The following is an 18,265-nucleotide window of genomic DNA, read 5'->3' as shown; positions in this document are numbered from 1 at the left end:
AGTGCACTAGCCTGCTGCTATTTTCACCTTGTTTGGCAGAGTAGTTGTGACTCTTGGGCTCTTTGAATAGAAGAGCTCTTCACATATTCCCTGCTTTTATCCTCACAGGCTGTCACTGTGATTACTGTCTGTCAGAGCTGTGTCATTTTTTCATGATTGTTGGGTAACGTTTAAGAATATGGCATATTTGTGTTTAACCATTAACCAAAACATTTTTCATTGTTGATGTTATGCCAGGATTAAAGTAGTCATTATTTTAAAGTGGGGGAGCCACATTTAGAAAGTTTCACGCAAGTTTTTTCAGTGTATAAACAACTTAGTTCTTGTATATTCCTGTCTCAATGATGCACTTTGTAACCTTGCGTTGAATTTTCTCTGAATCTGATAACCCTGGGCTTCACCTTCACGATCATTTATTTATGTTGGTGTGGCTGCAGAGATACATATGTCTGGGGTTGTGAATTCAGCCAGTTATTAAGCATTTATAAGAAGTCCAAATCCTATAGGCTTATCAGATGCTAGACAGTTGCTTCATTCTGTACAGAGTCGTAGAGTATTCTGTATCGATTTCATCAGTGTTATCACTTTATGCAATAGAATATAGTACAGGTACAGCTTTGTATTTTCTTTATTATTGCACTGGAATGTCTTTACAAAATATGTATACGCACTTGTGTGTGTATGAATACACATAGCACATAGACACACAAGCATGCATGCTCAAACATGCATATCTGTCACACACAGATGACTACTGCCTCTAAACGTGTAAATATGCTGGATGACAATGCAGCGTGGAAAGTGAGTTCTCCCAGAAACGGACCGTCGGGTGCCGTCCTCCACATCAATATTAGAGCAGAACTCGGGCTTCTGACAGCCGAAATGGACATGCATTAATCATGGCCCTCATCCGCCCGGCGAAGCCCCTTCTTTAATATGTATGCTCTCACGTGCTGGGAGAAAAGGCGTGAGCGGACGCGCACACTCACGCCCGCACGCGCGCGCGTCTGTGCTGCGCCGGGGCTGCTGCTGAACACGATGGGCTGTGCAGGGGCTGCTGCTGAGCGTGACTGTGCTCTCTGTCTGTCTGTGTGCAGGTGGCCTGCATGCAGCTCATTAACGCGCTGGTGACGTCTCCCGATGACCTGGACTTCCGGCTGCACATCCGAAACGAGTTCATGCGCTGCGGGCTGAAGGAGCTGCTGCCGGTAAGAGCCCCGCCCCCTCGCCCTGTCTGCATTAATATTTAAATGAGCCGTGCAGCTGAACCCACTGTTCTGTACCGCTACAGATAATTGAGTTTGGGCCGGGCGTCCGAATCGATACACACGACTGGGGGAGAGAAAGCTCTGGCCGTCTCCTGTCAGGGTTATGTTAGCATGTTTATACTGTGTGAACAACTAAAACACAATGCCACCGCCAGAGCAAACAGTGACCAGGGAGGTGTTTGTGTGCGCGCGTCTCCGTGCTCGTGCGTGTCTCCGTGCTCGTGCGTGTGAGCTACAGGAGGGGATAGTGTAAGAAGAATGATGTGAGAGTACCCGTGTATTTATTATTCAAGCTAGCGGCCAGCCTTCAGCCTCCTTTCGGAACGGAGGAGGGGAACACAATCAAATTTGATGTCTGAATCTGTAGAGACCCTTAAACAGAATCTAATCGGCCTCTCCGGCTCCGGCTCTCCCCTCTCCCCACGCTTGTACCCCAGCGGCTGAGCGTCCTGCGCAGCGAGGCTCTGGACATCCAGCTGCGCGTGCACGAGGAGCACCGCGAGGAGGACATGATGGAGTTCTCCCACCGGCTGGAGGACATCAAAGCAGAGCTGGAATATCCTTCCCAGCCCGCGTAAGAGGCTGTGTGTGATTAGGCCTCAGTTACACACTCACGTTTATCCTTCATCAGCCCAGCGTTTAGCAGTTAGTTTCATTTCATTAATCACATTTATTTTGGATGAAATTATTTATTTTCTTTTTTTCATACGGGGCGGTGGTGCTCTTGTCACCTCACAGCAATCAGGTTCTGGGTCCGAATCCTGACCTGGGCCTTTCTGTGTGGAGTTTGTATGGTCCCCCTGTGTCCATGTAGCTTTCCTCCGGGTACACCAGTTTCCTCCCACATTCTAAAGACACAAAGTTTAGGTGAATTGGAGAGTCTAAATTGCCCATAGGTGTGTGTGTGTCTTGCCCTGTGTGTACAGCGTATGTGTGCGTGTGGTTGTGTTGCCCTGTGTGTACAGCGTATGTGTGCGTGTGGTTGTGTTGCGCTGTGTGTACAGCGTATGTGTGTGTGTGGTTGTCTTGCCCTGTGTGGTTGTCTTGCCCTGCGTGTACAGCACACGCCTTTGAGTGTGTTCCTTAACGCCGCTCACCGATGCGGGAGACGTGTTCAGCATGTTGATGAGCGTGGTGAAGAACACGGCGGCGGAGGGCCACTTCCTGTCCATCCTGCAGCACCTCCTGCTCATCAGGAACGATTACCACATCCGGTGAGTGGCCCGCCCCAGCCCCGCACCCCCGGGTGTGTGAGCCCAGGCTCGGCACAGCGCCGGCTAGTCTCCGCACCGCGGCTAGTGACTTTGCCCTCAGAGAGCCGCACGCTCTGCTGGGTTTTTCTGTTAAACCGAGGGCCCAGTGCAGGCCCAACCAGCCAGGAGAGGTCAGTTAACTGTGTAAGCACCTTACTAAAGTGAATTATCAAAGAAAACTCTAGCTCCGGATTGCAGTGAAATTACTGAGCTGAACAGACCTCATCTGCTTATCAAATGGTCTTTCTTACATTTTCTTCAAAGCATGCAAAGTGAAGGGCCTTGACTTTCCAGCAGCCAATGGGTTGCTTGTATTAAACAGTATTTTAATCTTCTTCATGCTGTTTTTTGTGTACTAGATAAATTGTGCGGACACTTGTCCCAGCTGGCAGATGAGATAAATAGCTATTGCAGAAGATGGCTTGTTTGCTGACCCCCTGCACATACTGTATAAGCCAGTTCATGTTTGTCTTTTTAAGAAAATCATGCAGAATAGCGTTTGCTGACTGACACAAATGAAGCATTGAGTTCACACTCTTAAAAACACTGCGTGACACTGTGGCAGCAGCTGCCTTTAATGGGGGCCGGCACCACGCTTGGATTGTCCGCAGTGCTCAAAGCCGCTTTCAAAGGCCTTTTCATGTTTGCTTTCATGGAATTATCTGCCCAGCCTGAGAACTGGCCGCTAGATGGGTCTATACTGGGAAATCAAACATGGAGTCGTCGCTGAAAATGGGTCAATAAGCAGTTTTGATCAGGTCCTTTTGGTGCTGTCATTTACTGATTTCAAATTTCATGTTTTAGTGTAGATTTGGAGTAGAATAACATTTTCTCAGAGTATTCCTTACAGTGATTCAGATGAGTGGCAGTTGTCAATTCACCCAAAGTGCTGATAATATTCTAAATCACATCTGCTTATTGCTACGTATATAATGTTACTTGCTAAAATACTCTTGTAGTCAACAGGAAATTCTGCATATGTTAATTACAAGTGAAGCGATTTTTGCCAAAGTGACCCAGTTAACCGGAAACTTGGCAGCAATTACAGGAGCAGTTTAATATTCTGTCTGCATGTAATTTGCCAGTTACAGCATGGAAACGTCTTTTGTGTTTCAACCCTGCCATATGTTATACTGAACATCTGCAGAAGAAAGGCAGAACGTGACCCAGTTCAAACTTTACTACAACACAACTTCCGACACGTCTGATCACAGCGTCCCCTGCTCTTTGCACAAAGTGTTGCATAAATCATGTATAAAAGTGCATCGTGTGTTGTTTGATTTTTAAACGTTACCTCAAAGAACAAAGATCAGGCAGCAGTGGGAAGTTTCCATCTTCGCTAGCACAAATGCGGCTAACGGCAAAGTGTAGAGGACATACACACAACCAGAGCAAAGAGAACTGGTGACTAACACAACCAGAGCAAAGAGAACAGGCAGCTAACACAGCCAGAGCAAAGAGAACAGGCAGCTAACACAGCCAGAGCAAAGAGAACAGGCAGCTAACACAGCCAGAGCAAAGAGAACAGGCAGCTAACACAGCCAGAGCAAAGAGAACAGGCGGCTAACACAACCAGAGCAAAGAGAACAGGCAGCTAACACAACCAGAGCAAAGAGAACAGGCAGCTAACACAACCAGAGCAAAGAGAACAGGCAGCTAACACAACCAGAGCAAAGAGAACAGGCAGCTAACACAACCAGAGCAAAGAGAACAGGCGGCTAACACAGCCAGAGCAAAGAGAACAGGCAGCTAACACAACCAGAGCAAAGAGAACAGGCGGCTAACACAACCAGAGCAAAGAGAACAGGCAGCTAACACAACCAGAGCAAAGTGAACAGGCAGCTAACACAACCAGAGCAAAGAGAACAGGCAGCTAACACAACCAGAGCAAAGAGAACAGGCAGCTAACACAACCAGAGCAAATTGAACAGGCAGCTAACACAACCAGAGCAAAGAGAACAGGCGGCTAACACAGCCAGAGCAAAGAGAACAGGCAGCTAACACAGCCAGAGCAAAGAGAACAGGCGGCTAACACAACCAGAGCAAAGAGAACAAGCAGCTAACACAACCAGAGCAAAGAGAACAGGCAGCTAACACAGCCAGAGCAAAGAGAACAGGCAGCTAACACAACCAGAGCAAAGAGAACAGGCGGCTAACACAGCCAGAGCAAAGAGAACAGGCGGCTAACACAACCAGAGCAAAGAGAACAGGCAGCTAACACAGCCAGAGCAAAGAGAACAGGCAGCTAACACAGCCAGAGCAAAGAGAACAGGCAGCTAACACAACCAGAGCAAAGAGAACAGGCAGCTAACACAGCCAGAGCAAAGAGAACAGGCAGCTAACACAGCCAGAGCAAAGAGAACAGGCAGCTAACACAACCAGAGCAAAGAGAACAGGCAGCTAACACAGCCAGAGCAAAGAGAACAGGCAGCTAACACAGCCAGAGCAAAGAGAACAGGCAGCTAACACAGCCAGAGCAAAGAGAACAGGCAGCTAACACAGCCAGAGCAAAGAGAACAGGCGGCTAACACAGCCAGAGCAAAGAGAACAGGCGGCTAACACAACCAGAGCAAAGAGAACAGGCAGCTAACACAACCAGAGCAAAGAGAACAGGCAGCTAACACAGCCAGAGCAAAGAGAACAGGCAGCTAACACAACCAGAGCAAAGAGAACAGGCGGCTAACACAACCAGAGCAAAGAGAACAGGCAGCTAACACAGCCAGAGCAAAGAGAACAGGCAGCTAACACAGCCAGAGCAAAGAGAACAGGCAGCTAACACAACCAGAGCAAAGAGAACAGGCGGCTAACACAGCCAGAGCAAAGAGAACAGGCAGCTAACACAGCCAGAGCAAAGAGAACAGGCGGCTAACACAGCCAGAGCAAAGAGAACAGGCAGCTAACACAGCCAGAGCAAAGAGAACAGGCGGCTAACACAGCCAGAGCAAAGAGAACAGGCAGCTAACACAGCCAGAGCAAAGAGAACAGGCGGCTAACACAGCCAGAGCAAAGAGAACAGGCAGCTAACACAACCAGAGCAAAGTGAACAGGCAGCTAACACAACCAGAGCAAAGAGAACAGGCGCAAGCCGCGGTGCTACATGTCCATTGTTTTTTTTTGGCTAGCTGTCTGTATGTGGGAGAGGTGAGTTCTTCTGAGCGTGTCCTGGCTGTGGGGGGGGGGGGGGGGGGGGGGGAGTCCTGACTGAGAGGTGTGTGAGGTCGCCGGATTGCCCTGCTCCACAGATTAAGTGGGCAGTGCTCCTTATTGATTTTGTCTGAGCGCCATAAATTGTGTTGTAGCAGCCTTAGCCGCGGCGTGCCGTGTTAAACTCTTATCTCAAATCAAGGTCTTTTCAACCTTTCTGCCGCAGGCCGTCAGGGGGTTGTAATTGGACACATTAAAACAAGCGGCCGCCCCCCTCTCTGGTTACAGAGGGATAACACGGCCCTTAATTCCACGCCGACAGTGACAGGGAAAGTATGATGAAGGTTTGGGGAGTGGTACGGGGGGAGGGATGGCGCGGGGGGTGAAGCGTGCTCAGTGTTTGCGGATGACTGGCGCGGGGCAGGTGTGCGAGCCGGTTAATGGCGCTCTCAGAGCCCTCATCAGTCACCTTTCGATTGGGCCGGCTGGGCTGAGAGGCGCTTCGTCCCCGGGGGAGTGTGCTCAGAGGTGGGAGGGCGGAGTGGGCTGCCCGGTCGCTCTGACTCCTGGAGGAGCGCGGGAGCCAGAATCATGAATCCTGTGCTTTATGTTATCATTTGTCAGCCCCTCAGAGTTGGGGGTAAGGCACCGCCGCGCTGGATCATGGTTTGAGTGCGTGTAGAGTTTGCGGGGGGGATTGACGGCCGGGTCCTACCCCTGCCTGTGTGACCCCCAGGCCCCAGTACTTCAGGATCATAGAGGAGTGCGTGTCCCAGATCGTCCTGCACCGCAGCGGCACCGACCCGGACTTCTCCTACAGGAAGCGGCTGGACGTGGACTTCAGCCACCTCCTGGGTGAGTCTGCACTGCCTCTGTCCTTAGGGAACGCGTTTAGAGAGAGAAGGTGTGTGCACGTGTGTGCGTGCGCGCCTGCCGTCTGATTTCTTTATGTTTTCCCACGTGTGAGCGAGAATGTGTGTGTGTGTGACAGCAGTTGTGTTTTCACGTCTGTGTGTGCTTGCGTTTGACGTGCATTTCACTGTGTGGGATTGTGTATGTGCCTGTATGTGTGTGCGCGTGCAAGTGTTAAGGGATGTGTGTGTATGCATATGAGTTTGTGTCAGCATGAAGGTGTGTGCATGCCTATAGGCATATGTTTGTGTATGTGTGAGTGTTTGCATGAAGGTGTGTTTGGGTGCATGTGTGTGTGTGTTGTGCGTGTGTGCATTTATGAGTATGTGTATGTCTGAGTGTGTATGTATCAGTGTGTGAAGGTGAGTGTATATGCATGAGTGTGTATGTTTTAATGTGTCTGAGTATGTGTGTGTGCACAGGTATGTATGGGTGTATGTATGACTCCCTCCCTCTCTCTCTCTCTCTGGGCAGACGTGTGTGTGGATAAGGCTCGGGCGGACGAGTACGAGCAGAGGGCATCGGACCTGGCGCAGAAGGTACACCCAGCCCCTCCCATCAGCGCTCAGCAGTGCGCCATTTAGCCGCCATTAATTACGGCGAGATCAGCGCAGATCGTTAAAACAGCCGTTTGTAATTAACACTGTTCTTAGATTAAAGGACGACGGCATCGATTTTTCCGAACGGCCCTTTGTAATTGCGTGCAGATATGTATGCGGCTCCAGACTCGATCTATTGGTCGAGAAGCCCGGCCCTTTGGTTAACCCTGTGCGTCCTGGGCTTGGAGAGCGTTAGTGAGCGTTAGTGAGCCTTTCTCCTCTGCAGCTGGTATCAGGCCCTGCCAGGCCTCTGGAGCTCCACAGGACACTCCCGCTTTATTGCACCCCCCCCTCTCAGGGCAGGGATAAGCAAGCCAAGCTCCGTGTGCCGGCAGGCTGTCGTGTACCTTGGATGAAGGGGGGAGGGGTTAACGGTAGTTGGGGGTACCTGCTGTTAGGACGCCGACGCTCATGAAAGGGGTGATGTCATTGACACGCGGTCGGTGTGCTGTCAAGACCTTGTGATAAAATGTGTGTGTTCGAAGCCATCCCTCTACTCACTTATTCGCACACACATGCGCGCGCGCACACACACACACACACACAGGCAAGGTGACGCAGGGCTGAGGTTCAGAGATTTTTCCGGGTTTTCTCCTGTCCGAGCCTTCCATTAATCTGAACAGTTATCACGCTAAATTAGCTCGGGTCACCACCTGCGCTAATTTAGCGTAATAATTGAGCTAATTATGTCGTTACAAACTGGAAGGATAGGGGCGGAGAGAAAGCAGGACGGTTTCCTCCGGGAGCTCGGCGGCCGTACCCCGGGTGTAACGGAAACCTCCGGAAATAACAGGTGTGCCTGTCACAGCTCAGCGGGGAGACTGCCGGCGCGATCGCAGGCTGGGCCTCTTTTATTTTTCACCTCGCCTTTTAAAACGCAGTGACCAAACATAAATTCATCTCTTTAGTTCATCGCAGAGCGCTCTCTCAGGCAGAGCGAGAGAGAGGGGTGGAGAGTGGGGGAGAGAGAGAGAGTCAGAGAGAGAGCAAGAGAAAGTGTGGGGAATAGCGAATAGTGGGGAAGAGCGATAGAGAGATGGAGAGGGAGAAATTTGGTGACTGCAATGACAGGCAGTTGAATTGCACGTCGGGGGAAGAATACCAAAGGAGATCCCCATTCAGCACACGTCCTTTACAGCCTCAAACGCACCATCCTTCTGCCCTGCTGCTGAAATAAAAGCCAGGGCGGCTAATTGTGTCCATGAGGTGTAATTCAGGATTAATTAACGCTCGCTCGGTCGTGTCTGTAATAAGAGCAGAAGAACGGGTGTTGGGCGGGGGTGCGGTGATCCCGGCTGTGTGCTGCAGGCCCTGCGGCGGGTGTTTCAGGATCCCGCGCCTCTGCTCCTTATTGCACCAGCTCAGTCATCTTCAGGTGACGTTCGTATGGGCGCCAGCTACAGCTGCAGACTGCAAGCGTATCCTAAAGATTCCACTGCGCTCCAGTGCAGGAGTAAGCCTGCATAGTTTAGAGAGCTGGCAGAGAACTAAAAACAAGGCAGTCAGTTGGAAGAAAAACCAGGACGCGGACCGACACCTGCTCTACAGGCTGAGCTGTGCTGTAGGCCTCTCCCCTGACTACCCCAATCAGCTCGGGGCCACTACATGAATCACACTCGTCTATCAGGCACGTGTGACTTAATGATCAAACTTAAACTTGATCAAGGATAACACAATGTCATAAATCTTATTTCCACTGTGAGCACAGAGCTGATGTGGTCAGATAGCTCTCCATTTGGTGTAGTTTTTATTCAGTCTTAATGTAGTGAACTTGGCTCTTGAATGCTGTTTGTGAATGGTAAATAAATGTACCGTCTTTGTCTCAGACACTGCTGACCTCAGGTGATCCCTGTCCTTTGGAGTCTCTCTTCCTCTCCCCACTCCCATTTTCTCTTTATTTTCCTCTCTCACTCCAATTCTCTTTATTTTCCTCTCTCACTCCAATTCTCTTTATTTTCCTCTCTCACTCCAATTCTCTTTATTTTCCTCTCTCACTCCAATTCTCTTTCTCTGTCTTGCTCTTGCTCTCTCTCTCTCCCCATCTCTTGCGTGTGTGGTTAACTGCGCTGATGTCTTCATCAGTTTGAGGAAGAGTTCCTGGTCCGACAGGAAGCCCAGGCGCAGTTGCTGAAGAAGGACGAGAAGATCAGCGAGCTGGAGGCGGAGTTGCAGGCTTTTAGGTCCCAGGTAAAACACTGGCCCCTCGTTACTGTTCCTGCATTCAGTCATTTAGTGAAAATGTTTGGTTAGTTTTATTTAATCATGCCGTTTCATTTTTATTTCTTTTGTTATATTTGAAATGAAACGTTAGGAAAGAAGATGAGTTCTGAAAGGTGCACTGCAGAATCACTGCTACAGGATTTACACAAATATAATATAAATGAAATACAAAAAAGAACAGATAAAAAAATGGAGGGATGCAATAAGAGGAAAATGCATTTGTACACATTTACATTTACAGATGGTGTGTGAGAGAGGGCATGAAGTTGCTATAGACTTTCCTCTGCGGACAGTAAAAGGTGCAGCAGTCGTGAGATGTCTCCTCTGTTCTGAAGACACTGTGAGCTGATTATATAATGACGTGAGGTCATTTAGCATCGTCCCCTTCCGTGCCCTCAGCTTTGAGTGCCTGCTTCCCTGCCATTAGCAGGTTTACTGCAGACTGACGCCTGTTCGCTCCTCAGGAATCCTGCGATACTTAACACCACCCAAGTCCTCACCTTGGTTAACAGCTGCGAATTAGCTGCCCTTTTTATTTTTTTATTCTTGGGGTCCGCTGATTTATTCGTTCAGTTCCTTTCTCATCCCGCCTCTTTTTTTTGATAATAATTAAGCTTAAGATTGGATCCCGAGAGTTCGGCTCTTACGTTAGGCTCTAATCGCTGATCTCTATCCCTGAAAGGAAATTGTTCTTAAGGCGGTTTATTCTGCCCGAGCTCGTCTGTGCGCGACACTGCCTGGGGAAGATAACTGATGGCGGAATGAACTTTTATTCTGATAATATTTCAATTCCACAAAGTAAACACTTTCAAAGAATCCTCAAACAGAGCTTAAGCTCAGATTACCCACAATGCAATATGTACGGTGCATATTTCCCCAACATCCCATGCGGAAATAAAAAAAGTATGGCCGCGTGCACATGAACGATACCTGAAGTATAATTAATGTTTATCCAGTTTAACTTGAGGTATGCCTGCTGAAGTATGCCATTTTTCACGTCGGATGTTCAGCATGCTGTGTCTGAAGGCATTAGCCTTCTTATCAGAGTCACTTTTTTGGGAGGTTCTTGGGCTGGAAACTAAAGCAGGACTCGCCCTGGAGCATGAGCACAGCTCTGAAGAGTCACTTTCACGGTTGTTTTTTTTTTTCATTCTTAGTTTATTTTCGGTGGTGCACCTGTTCTCAGAGCAACAGAGCTTTCAGCTCTGGTGGCTTTGCACTGCTCTCTCCCCTGGTAGTTAGATGTCTGATTTTGGAAACAAAAAAACAAAAAAGATTCCTTAATTTTTTAAGTGAAGGTTAGGGTGATATGCTCAGGACATGATATAATATGATTATATGCACATTCTTTCCATGCCAAGTATCGTAAACTGAATCTGAATTCACTTGCAGTGCAGCGTGATTGAGTAAAACGATAAGCGCTTTCTGCTAATGCGCTACACTTGGCTGAGTGCACTCGTCTCTCTTAACTTTTATTGAGAGTTGCGTGATACCTGCAGCACCGTGCTTCAGGGCTCACCGCCACCAGTTCAGTCAGTTTCAGCTGCCTTACGTCAGAGTCTGTGGCGTGACTCACCCGCCGGTGCTCCGTAAGCACACCTGCGCTGTCGTGACGCAGCACGACTCAGGCCCAGAATGCCCGTAACCTGAAACTGTCGCACTGGTCAGAAAGCCATAGTGTGTGAAGTACACTGTCTGTGCAGTTTTTGACTGCGCTGGTATGACATTTTGTTTTTACCTCTGGAAAATAAATAAAGTGAAACGAAAAGTTAAGTCGGGATGAGTTTGAAGACGAAATGGCACCGGCCAGATTTTTTGGCTTGGGTCAGGGCCACCTTGAGGGGGGACCGCAGAGAGAGCCCACAGCTTTGCCCTCGTCCCTCCCCCTTTCAAGTTTTCCTTCGCCTGAGATAAGGAAGGCAAAAAGGCTTTTGAAAAGCTCATTTCACAGGCAGGCTTTTTATTTATTCATTTTGTTTCCAAGGTCTTTTTTGTTGCGATCTGCGGGCAATTTTTTAAAAGTCCAGATGGATTGAGTTTCCGGGCTTTAGACGAAGGACAGCCCAAGGCAGCCTGACAGAACGGAGGCATCCGGCTTTGAGGCGCTCTGAAAAAAGGCCCACGTCCTCGCAGGCCGCCGCAGCCGCCACAGCCCCTGCCCTGGAAAACACAGAGAGAGAAACTTGGCCTTGGCTAACTCAGCACACCTGCTGCAAGCGCCGTTCCCTCTACCCAGCTCTCTCTTTGTTCCTCTCAAATGTAAATAAAACTTCAGAAATGCTTTATTGGCATGACCACATATAGGCATCGTATTGACAGAGCAGTCTTTTGCATACGATTTAAATCAACAGCAATGACATCAGCTACTCTCCGCTTCTTGCTTTCTGTTCAACAATTGAATTGAATTGTTCAGTTAAGGCTTAATGCATGACATTTCATTATACTGGCAAATCTATACAGAAGCACTTTTATCAAAGTCAGGTAAAGTAAATACATGTTTCACAGGTCGTGAAGACTGTGGAAATGAAAGGAAACGGAGCTAGTTCATGAAATAGATCGTTCATGCTGCAAGGTGAGGTTTCATCCACTACACCTTAGGTCATCTCTCACGCGTTCCCTCCCTCCATCTCTCTCTCTCTCTACCTCTCTCCCCTCTTCTCTCTCCCGCTATCTCTCAGCATTCTGACAGTTTCAAGGATAAAACTCCCAAGAGTTATGAAGCCAGCGCTGGCGGTGTCCCATAAGTCTTTCAGCATCTCCTCCATGTGCCATCTGAAAACTCAGAGCACAAGGGCGCTGTCGGCATCGTCATAGTAACAATCACCGTCACCGCGGTTACCACTCGTTAACTTCACCCTGTCCCTCTGCAGATTAGCGACTGTGCTGTGCGTCACGCCGGTACGTCCTTTAAAGTTTTCAAATCCCAGTTTGTAGGACTGATATTCGCAAGCAGATGTAGATCCGACACCGCGTCACAACGTGAGGGTGAGGTCTCTCTTCAGGCTACCAGCCTTCATGTCGTAGTCGGTGCAGTACTCCATGGTTTCTGGTCGCCGTGGCGATGTGGTGAGCTCCCGCCTGCCAACGCGTTTGTAGATTTACGCTTAATTTAAATTTAAATGGAGCTGTTCCATTGTTGGGCCTAGCTGTGATTGGAAATGCGTGTAAAAGTATATTTTTAAGTACCTAATCAGGACCTGGATTTATTCATCTCGGAGATGGCTTTGTACAGTGCCCTCTATTACCCCCACAAGAACATCTGCCAGAGCCATAGATGGGTATCTTCAGGTGGCAAAGCCCTCTCTTAAGAAAATAAGCTTTTAATTATGCAGTAGGACTTCACATTTTAAAAAGGGAAAATAGCTGTTACTTTAGATTTTATATATATATATATATATGTGTGTGTGTGTGTCTAAAGTACCATCCAAAAACATGGGGAGAAGGTAGAATTAAATTAATGTTGCTATGTACTTAAGGCATTAGGATTTGAGATCATGAACATGAGACAAAAGTACAAACGTGTGTATGTGTTTTATGCATTTTGCAGAAGCAGCTGTTTTTGCGTTGGGTCCACATTTTCAGCTGTACAAAACAAGTTAATGGATGAACTTAAATGTAAATAAAAGCAATTAAGTCTAATATTTGTTGGCATAGCCCTTAAATGAAAAAAATAGGCAATATCATAAAAAATATTTTTTAATATCTTCATTTATTAATGTATTCATTAGCTTGAAGCGCATAAACAGGCATTAGCGTTCCAGCCATTTAAGCCATCCGAGGCCGGTCTGTCAGGTGGACGGCAGCCACGTGCGCCTTTGCGTGCGCGTTTGTTGTGCTGTGTGCCCGTGTGACGCAGCCGGGGCTTTTGTATGGCCGAGAGTGCGTCAGCAGCTCTGCCGTCACAGCGCTGTGCTAAGCCCTCTCCCTTTATTCTGCCAAGTACAAACCCGGTCTGAGATTCACTTGCGCGAGGGGAAAACTGAGGGAAGAGGGCTTTGCCTTCATAAAAGGACGCTCTTCGGAGCCACGTGTCTCAGGTGCTGGAGAGATGATCAAAAAGACCACAAAGGCTTTCTTCATGAAAATGTTGATCATGGTTTTGCACCTTGGTTTTTTGGCCTTTATGTTCTTGGTGGACTTTATCATATTTTATTCTTTATTGCGTATGGCACACTGTTCATAGAGTATTGTTGCCATGCACAGTAGTCAGATTCCTGCGATCATATTTGCGTGGGCTAAATTGTTGCTGTTGATTTTAATCTTGTTGAGCACTGCTAATTTGGGCTGAGAGAAGTATAGCCTGGGACTGCAGTCTAAAGCCTTCACTTTGTGTGGTGGAGAGTAAATGAAAATGTCTCTGCACAGTCTGGGTGAGGTATGGACCTGCACAGAGAGCCTGGTCTAAAATCATTACCTGAAAACACACACCTCGAAAAGAGAAGAAACCTGCGGTAGCCCCCCCATATAAAACCCCTCATTAACTCCTCATTAATCACTGGCCCTCCCCTGCCCTTTTTTTACCATTTCCTCTGAGAGGATGAGAACACTCAGAGGATGCTGTAATGTATTAAATATCATTTCACACAGATGCATGAAAGTTGCCATGCAGCTGGTATTATTTTCACCGGGTGCAGGTGCTCATCTATTTTTCATTACCTCACAATCCGGCTTTTCCCTTTTGCGTTAGCGTGTAAATAAATACAGTTAACTAATAACAACATAAATGTGCTTAGCTAATTAAGAGCATGTGGCCTCATTACATTGCAGGGACCGGTTTCAGTGGAAAAACTTTGACACTTCTAGCGGAAAGGCGACCTTAAAGTGAGCAGCAGCATTGCATAACACCAATCTGCAGCTGCTACTTTAGTTTGACAAAACTCTGACTTTCTTACAAAAGGAGTTCCTGTCTGGGAAAAAATGAGTTCCCGTCTCGAGGGCTACGTCCGCCCTGAATTGCTACCGGGACCTGGTGTGGAAAGGCAATCGATAACGCTGTTTCAAAATGCTCTTGCAAATGTTAGAAAATTCTACAGCCTGGTCCCCGTGCAGCTTGAATGTGTGGATGTGCCGTAGACTGCAGCAGAGCAGAGCCGCTGCGCTGGGCGTGTAACTGATCACGCACTGGGCGTGTAACTGATCACGCACGCTTGTTTCCTGCACAGCAGCGCGCGTGTCACGCGTTTGTGTATGCACACGCCTGTCCGCTCGGCTCGGGCTGACGGCTGTGTTCCGCCCGCAGCGCTCAGCCAGGACCCACGTTTCAGCCTCGGTCTCCGTGAGTTTGAGGCATTTTGTGATGAGCGTTCGCTCCTTTACAGGTGTGCTCACGGGTGTGGCTTGGGTGTTCCGCCCTGTCCACACACACAGTTCATGTGTCCGTAGCCAGGTTCCTTCTTTTTTTTAGGTTCCTAATCATTGGCCAGAATTTGACCACTGAGGTTTATTGATTTTGTCGCACTTTTTGACTGTGCAGCAGTGTGCTTGAGCTCTGTCACTTTGAAGTGCTGCCCTTCAGTCTCATGTTAGTATGCTCTATGTAGACTAATAGCCCTTCTCAGTGATTAACATAGCCAAACTGTACATATTTCCTCATTTACTTTATGAGCACAATCATTAATTGGTTTACAGGTGTGCTGCTTATTGATTGGTTTGAAAGTGCTGTTTACTGAGTGGTTCATAGGTATGCTGCTGCCTGATTCGTTTACAGTCGTGCTGCTTTCTGATTGGTGTATGTTTGCAGGTGCTGTTCTTGCATGCGCTCAGTCTTTTCCGGTCTTGTTTTTTTGCAGTTTGGAGCAGTGCCAGTGGGGACCAGCCCCGCCCACCCTGTCCAGGCCTTCCCATCATCCTGTGCCCCCGTGCCCCCGGTGCCTCCGCCTCCCCCAGGCTGCCCCCCGCCCCCTCCGCCCCCGCCCCCTCCTCCTCTCCCCGGCTTCGGCCCCATCCCCCACTCCGGAGTGCCTCCCCCTGGGCTGCCGCCCCCGCCCCCGCCGGGCTTCATGGGCGGAGCCTGCTCCCCGCCCCACCACCCCCTGCCTTTCGGCCTGAGGCCCAAGAAGGAGTTCAAGCCTGAGACGGCCATGAAGCGCCTCAACTGGTCCAAGGTGAGATCTCCCTGGCCTCCTCGCAGGGTGCCACACAGCGTTTCACACTCAGCCTGGTGTGACTACGCCAGTTTTCAGTCTGCAGTTTTAGAGCCACACAGAGGGTATATATTTGGATTATAGAGGACGGGTGTTGACAGACAGGCTAAACTGTTATGTTTTGATTTAAACATCAGCACGATTTCCTGCTCCCGGCACAGTCCGGTGGAGGAAGTGAGTGTGAAGCTCGCGTGAAGCTACGTGAAAGCTCTGCCGCTGGTTTAAGCTGAAGTTTGTGTGGCACAGAGATCCAAGGCTGATGCGATGTTTACCGAGGCATAGCAGGTGAAGTACCTCATCAGGACGCCAGCGTGGCAGTTTGAGCGCGGGGACCTTGGGCTCCGGTCCTTCGGCCCGCGAGCGGCAGAGACGCGCTGAAGGACGCGCTGAAGGACGCGCGGAGCTCGCCGTCCTTCCCCTCAGCCCGGGCGCCTCCCGGGCCCCGACACGCGCACAGCGCTGCAGCCAATCGCACAAGGAAACGGCGTGATGTCCCGGTGTGCTTGGAGCGCGTGTTCGCTGTGAAGCTTTCCGAGCAAGGGGGCAACTGAAACTTTAAATGGGTTTGTTTGTCCTCCCTCTCTTCAGAAAAGCTTTTACGTCCGCGTGTTCGTAACGTTGCAGACATACGTTCTTTCTGCTCCTTCGCCAGATGTCGTTTGTTTACAGCATTCCAATTAATGATTAATACCTTTCCCACTCCCTTCACTCATACAGCTGTTTCCGGAACTTTCCCATATGCCTCTCCTGCTGTAAGTCTGCACTTAATTAGTTTATAAAGGGACACATGGAGACACACGGCCCACATGTTGTTAGGTTTTTTTATTTATTTTTTTCCTCTTCCCAGAAGGTACACATCTGCTACAGAGACTGCGGAATGTGTGTGCACTCATCCCAAAATGTTTCTGCAGGGACGGCGAAGCCTCACACTCAGAGCGGGGCCTCAGTCAGCCTCAGTACGCCGCCTCACCGCGGTGCCGCGGACGCTGCCTTTAGACGCGGAGACGGCGTCCGAGAGGCTCGGTTTGCCGTGACCCGCCTAGTTTTACAGTGTCCGCTACGGTGTCCAAGATTTCAAACGTTAAACCTGTCCAGAGCTGAGGACCAGGTCCGTTTGTATTTGCTGCTGTTTTTAGGCAGATTATGTTGTCTTTGCTTAGTTACCCAGCTGGGCTTTACAGTACCCGATATGCATGTTCCTGGCTTTGCCTGTCATAGCCCGAGATTTGAATCCTGCTACTGTCCAGTCCTGCCAACCCAGTGCCTCATATCCCACCCTGCTGCTTTCACTTCCAGCAGCAAGTACCTCTCACATTCCCACTGCCTCAAGCCCTCCGGTACTGCAGTGTAGAAATTCCCCTACCTGTAGCTCAGGAGCTCAGGTGCAGCAGTGTAGAATGTTCCCTACCTGTAGCTCAGGTGCAGCGGTGTAGAATGTTCCCTACCTGTAGCTCAGGTGCAGCGGTGTAGAATGTTCCCTACCTGTAGCTCAGGTGCAGCAGTGTAGAATGTTCCCTACCTGTAGCTCAGGTGCAGCGGTGTAGAATGTTCCCTACCTGTAGCTCAGGTGCAGCAGTGTAGAATGTTCCCTACCTGTAGCTCAGGTGCAGCAGTGTAGAATGTTCCCTACCTGTAGCTCAGGTGCAGCGGTGTAGAATGTTCCCTACCTGTAGCTCAGGTGCAGCGGTGTAGAATGTTCCCTACCTGTAGCTCAGGTGCAGCAGTGTAGAATGTTCCCTACCTGTAGCTCAGGTGCAGCGGTGTAGAATGTTCCCTACCTGTAGCTCAGGTGCAGCGGTGTAGAATGTTCCCTACCTGTAGCTCAGGTGCAGCGGTGTAGAATGTTCCCTACCTGTAGCTCAGGTGCAGCAGTGTAGAATGTTCCCTACCTGTAGCTCAGGTGCAGCAGTGTAGAATGTTCCCTACCTGTAGCTCAGGTGCAGCAGTGTAGAATGTTCCCTACCTGTAGCTCAGGTGCAGCGGTGTAGAATGTTCCCTACCTGTAGCTCAGGTGCAACGGTGTAGAATGTTCCCTACCTGTAGCTCAGGAGCTCAGGTGCAGCGGTGTAGAATGTTCCCTACCTGTAGCTCAGGTGCAGCGGTGTAGAATGTTCCCTACCTGTAGCTCAGGTGCAGCGGTGTAGAATGTTCCCTACCTGTAGCTCAGGTGCAGCGGTGTAGAATGTTCCCTACCTGTAGCTCAGGAGCTCAGGTGCAGCGGTGTAGAATGTTCCCTACCTGTAGCTCAGGTGCAGCAGTGTAGAATGTTCCCTACCTGTAGCTCAGGTTCTGTGGAGTTCAGGGATGTAGTGGCTGCATTTGAAACAGCGGTCTGGTTTAGTTTTCCGTTGCGCAGAGCGATGGCCACTGAACAGGCAGTCGAAGGCAGTAGTTAAAAAGCTCTATTAGAGCGTGTTTATCCAAACGCCATCCCGGTAAATATTTAAAGAGCAACAATTACCTGTCAGTCTGCGTGCGATGTGTAATACATTCCCCCCCATTCTCGCCCGAGGTGCAGAACACAGAGCAACGCTGAAACCCCTACGCCCCCCCCCCCCCCCTTTGGAGGAGCGGAGACCGCTCTCCCGCCTCCCCAGCAGTGGAACCCGCCCGGCGGCCGGCTGATTTATTCTCCCCGCCGGCGGGCTCAATCGTCTTCGTCTCCGGAGCAGCACGTCACAAAAAAAACAATCGATGGGCTGGGTTTTGATTAGCACGGACCGGGC

At 49.4% G+C, this 18,265-nt stretch overlaps 1 protein-coding gene across 3 annotated transcripts in view; it reads left to right on the top strand.

Moving 5' to 3' along the window:
* The window catches only part of LOC118214550 (protein diaphanous homolog 3-like), a 334,802-nt gene that overhangs the window by 131,063 nt on the left and 185,474 nt on the right, over positions 1-18,265 (top strand). For all 3 annotated transcript variants that reach the window (XM_035394600.1, XM_035394601.1, XM_035394599.1), the window contains 7 exons: positions 1,098-1,208; positions 1,706-1,824; positions 2,366-2,482; positions 6,402-6,520; positions 7,052-7,116; positions 9,259-9,363; positions 15,186-15,500. In XM_035394600.1, the coding sequence (XP_035250491.1) occupies positions 1,098-1,208; positions 1,706-1,824; positions 2,366-2,482; positions 6,402-6,520; positions 7,052-7,116; positions 9,259-9,363; positions 15,186-15,500 (951 nt within the window). The remainder of the gene's footprint in view (positions 1-1,097; positions 1,209-1,705; positions 1,825-2,365; positions 2,483-6,401; positions 6,521-7,051; positions 7,117-9,258; positions 9,364-15,185; positions 15,501-18,265) is intronic.

This window comes from Anguilla anguilla, chromosome 15 (assembly GCF_013347855.1).
Source record: "Anguilla anguilla isolate fAngAng1 chromosome 15, fAngAng1.pri, whole genome shotgun sequence".
In the NCBI taxonomy this organism is placed as follows: Eukaryota; Metazoa; Chordata; class Actinopteri; order Anguilliformes; family Anguillidae; genus Anguilla; species Anguilla anguilla.
The sequence above is the reverse complement of the archived record's forward strand: the minus strand, read 5'-3'. Positions and strand labels throughout refer to the sequence as shown.